General features: G+C 43.3%; 1 protein-coding gene across 1 annotated transcript; it reads right to left on the reverse strand.

Moving 5' to 3' along the window:
• Window positions 1–2,130: 2,130 nt before the first annotated feature.
• LOC111374128 lies at window positions 2,131–2,520 on the reverse strand. The gene has a single exon (XM_022996754.1). It carries the CDS (start codon window positions 2,518–2,520, stop codon window positions 2,131–2,133), a length of 390 nt encoding a protein of 129 aa, XP_022852522.1.
• Window positions 2,521–3,896: the final 1,376 nt, after the last annotated feature.

Genomic DNA, 3,896 nt, shown 5'->3' on the forward strand with positions numbered 1-3,896 from the left:
CCAAACACGTCCCCCGTGTATCATTGACATACACTGATGATTTATATGCCCATCTGACTGGATTTATAGCGGAGGAGGTCGGCGCGCTATGACAAGAGTTGATGGAGAGGGTCGATGATCTGGGACGAGAGTTAACCAGGAGGGTCGACTATCTAAAGGAGAAGGTCGACTATCTGACAGAGAGGGTCGACGATATGGGACGAGAGTTGACAGGGAGGGTTGACGATCTATCCCATGATATTGGAATGCTACGGTCTTGCGTTGTCGACCTTCAAGATGCAGTAACGACACTTAGAGGAGATTTAGCCGCCAGGCGATGGGGGGGACAGAGGGGATGGTAGAGATGATCGAGAGGGTGGCAGATAGTGATGGAGAGGGGAGTCACCCACATTTTTGGCATGACGAGATATTAGAGTCATTCTGGTTGTCTATGGAGGGGGATAGGGTGGCCTCGATGGGGGACGACGGGGGGGAGGCACCGATGGGAGATGGCGACAGACGGGGAGGCCCTGATGGGAGGGGCGGAGGAGGTAGCGACAGAGGGGGAGGCCCCAATGGGGGGGACGGATGAGGTGACGACAGAGGAGATGACCTCGATGGGGGGACGGATGAGGTGACGATGGAGGAGGGGGCCCCGGAGGGCGAGAGGACGCCCATCGTGATTGAGGATAAGAGACATGCTGTTGATGAGACGGAGCAGGTGGTCGACAAGAGATTGAGAGTGCCGTCACAGTATGTTATTTCTCCCTTCACGGCTGAGACCAAGAAGAGGACGTTCATCGATGGGATGTACCCAAACTTATTCAGAGAGGTGGACAATGCCAAGTGGAAAGCATTCGAGACAGAGTGGAGGAGAATTATCCCCGAGTAAGTATTGTATGATTTTAATAAAGCACTGTACGCTAACTCGTCTATGCTTATTTTAACATTTCCCCGTTGTTTCAGAGCTACCCGCACGATAGGTAACCGGACGGTCTCGGACGCTTACAAGTGGTTCCACGATATCACGACTTCAGGAGCTTGGCTCGCCGACGATGTAAGTGAACTATTCATTTCGTGTTTTGTATGTATACGTCACTTTGTGTTTATTAAATGAATAACAAATAATTTTTTGGTGTTTCTTGATGCAACACATCGACCTCACCATGGACTTGCTGCGAGATCGAGTTTAAAGACATCCAAAATCATTTGACGTCCATGGTCGAGTCATATTAAACACCGAGTTCCTGCGTGCCGTTACCATAGAGTATCAGTCGCTCCAACTTATGGGTAACAAGTACACGGTGCCAGAATGTATGCTCGAGTGGGTCATAGGATTGTCGCCGAGTGTCGGGGGAAAATCATGGGAGGGTTGTACACATATGTACATTCCAGCGTGCATCAATAAGCACTATGTTACGCTGGAGATCGTTTTTACTAACACGACTATATATATGTACGACCCAGATCATTCATGTTTGACGCAAGGCCAGTTGGAGCAAAACTTGGAGTTCGTAGTTGTAATTGTTCCTATGATGGTCAGACAAGTGGGGATGACTGTACAGGACATATTGTAGATTGTTCGGAACACGACGACATTGCGACAGTCCGTAAGATAAGTGTTTGAACTTTGTTGTTTTCATCTTTCAGATTTAGTTTTTTAGCTACACAGTACTGAACTGATTCATTCTTATTCAATTATAGCGGCGACTGCAGCATATTTAAGTACGTTGAATTTTTAAATATAGGACATAAGGTTGATGGAATCAACCAATCGTGGATACAGAACTGGAGAAAGAAGTTAGCATGTGATTTGTTCGAATTTAATGGTGACCCGTAAATTTGTATTAGATATATATAACATTCGAATTGTAAATTTAATTATTTTTTGTGATTATGAAATAATTGTAAATTTGTGTTCGGTGTATATAACATTCACATTGTAAATGTAATTATTTTTTTTATTATGAAATAATTGTAAATTTGTGTTCAATGTATATAATTATTTTTCTGTAAGTTGATTTTTTATTATTTTACACATATACTGAGAATGGAACTAATTTTTCCATATAAATCATTGTAAATATCGTTTATCAAGAATAAATATAGAACATTGAACATTTATGAAGAACAAATATTGAACGTACCTGTCTAATTGTCATTTAGGGGAATTTGACTGGTACACAATTGTCGAGTATGTCCTATGGCTCTGCACCTGCCACACCTACGCGGTTGAAGAAACTCTCTGGTAGATGGTATTCTAGATGTATTTGGACGTCTAGGACCACGTGGTTCAATTGCTGGTGGCAGCAAATCATTAAACGGGAGAATGTGCTCTGGAATTTCCCAGTCTGTTTCATTCGACAGATGAAATACAGTCTCCGCATATGCTGTTCTCCAAGACTCAGTCGTATAATACAAAGAGCATAACTTTCTCGCTGTAAAGCCTCGATACATGGCCACCGCAACTGTATGCTCACATGAAAAACTCTCCAACTGAAATCTTGTACAAGTGCACGTGTTATCAGTCAAGTCCACCATATTATGCCGTATTACGTGCACATTGCACGGAGAAGCGGAACTCATCTAGTGCTTTCACATTCAACTTCCTCGCAACCTCTGCCGCTTTAAAGAGTTTCTCCTCTTGAGCTGGGGCCAGCACGCTACTGCAACTCTGTGATGCCGCACGTCGGTCATGAAACCACAGTTACAGCTTGTTATGAATGTTCTCAATCATTGCGAGAATTGGTAACTCTCGATCCTTTTTAAACAATGCATTGACAGACTCTGCGTTATTCGATGTCATCATGTTGTATCGACGTCCTGGAAAGTATGACCGCACCCAATGTTTCATCCCCATGTTCGTCAGATACTCCAACGCCGGTAATGATTTACTTCCGATCTCAAACATGAACTTATTACACTCTTTAGCACTGTAAGTTTCGGCCGCTCTCCTGAACAATGAAACGATGCCCTGCCCTGATACCTAGTTTTCAAATTACCTTGTATATGGTACATGCAATACTCGTGATGTGCCTCTGGAAAAATTTCAGCGATACCGTTTATTATAGACTATCCCCGATCGCTTACAAAGGCAAGGTCTTCGACTTCCCCGATCACTTCCCTCAATTTTGAAAAGAACCAACGCATGGATAAATCATTCTCGTTGTCGACTATGCCGAATGCAATAGCGTAAATTTGGATGTTAGCGTCTTGACATGTAGCGATAATTAATTTGCCTTGATATTTAGCTTTCAGAGTTGTACCATCAACTAGAATTACGGGTCGCGTTGCATTTTGAAAACCCCGAATACATTGTCCGAGAGCCATGAAGAAATACTTAAAACAATTATCGCTCCCCGTCTCAATAAAAAATGTCGTGTCAGGATTAGTTCTCCCCTTGTTATGGCAATACCTGGCCAATTTAGCATAGCTCTCCTTAGTCGATCTCATTAAATCCTCCAACGCACATTCTTTGGCCTTCCAGGCTTTCTGGTAGCTCATGACCACTCCATACTCTTGATGAACGTCGTTACTGATGTCCGAAGGTCTATAGATCGTCCTTGGGTCCTGATATTTGTGCATTATCTATCGACCAATAAACCATGCTCGAGCTTGCCTGTGATCTTTTCGAAAAATTCCCACTTCGCAAGTATGTTCTCGTGAATACTTGCGAATTATGAAGCACTCATTCATGTCCATCTTAGTTGTTCTCAAGCGTCAATTGCAACTGCCTTCGATGCAGGCAACTGTCAACAATGACTTGTTTGATTTCTTTACCTTGAACTCAAAGTTATATTTTAATGTTAGCCGGTGCACAGCTTCCTGCAAATCTTTCTTGGTTTCAAACAGTTGCTCGATATATAAGTCCTCATAATCGAGAACCACACGGGAAGAATTGGAGGACGGTCCACTTG

This window comes from Olea europaea, unplaced genomic scaffold (assembly GCF_002742605.1).
Source record: "Olea europaea var. sylvestris unplaced genomic scaffold, O_europaea_v1 scaffold1205, whole genome shotgun sequence".
Taxonomy (NCBI): domain Eukaryota; kingdom Viridiplantae; phylum Streptophyta; class Magnoliopsida; order Lamiales; family Oleaceae; genus Olea; species Olea europaea.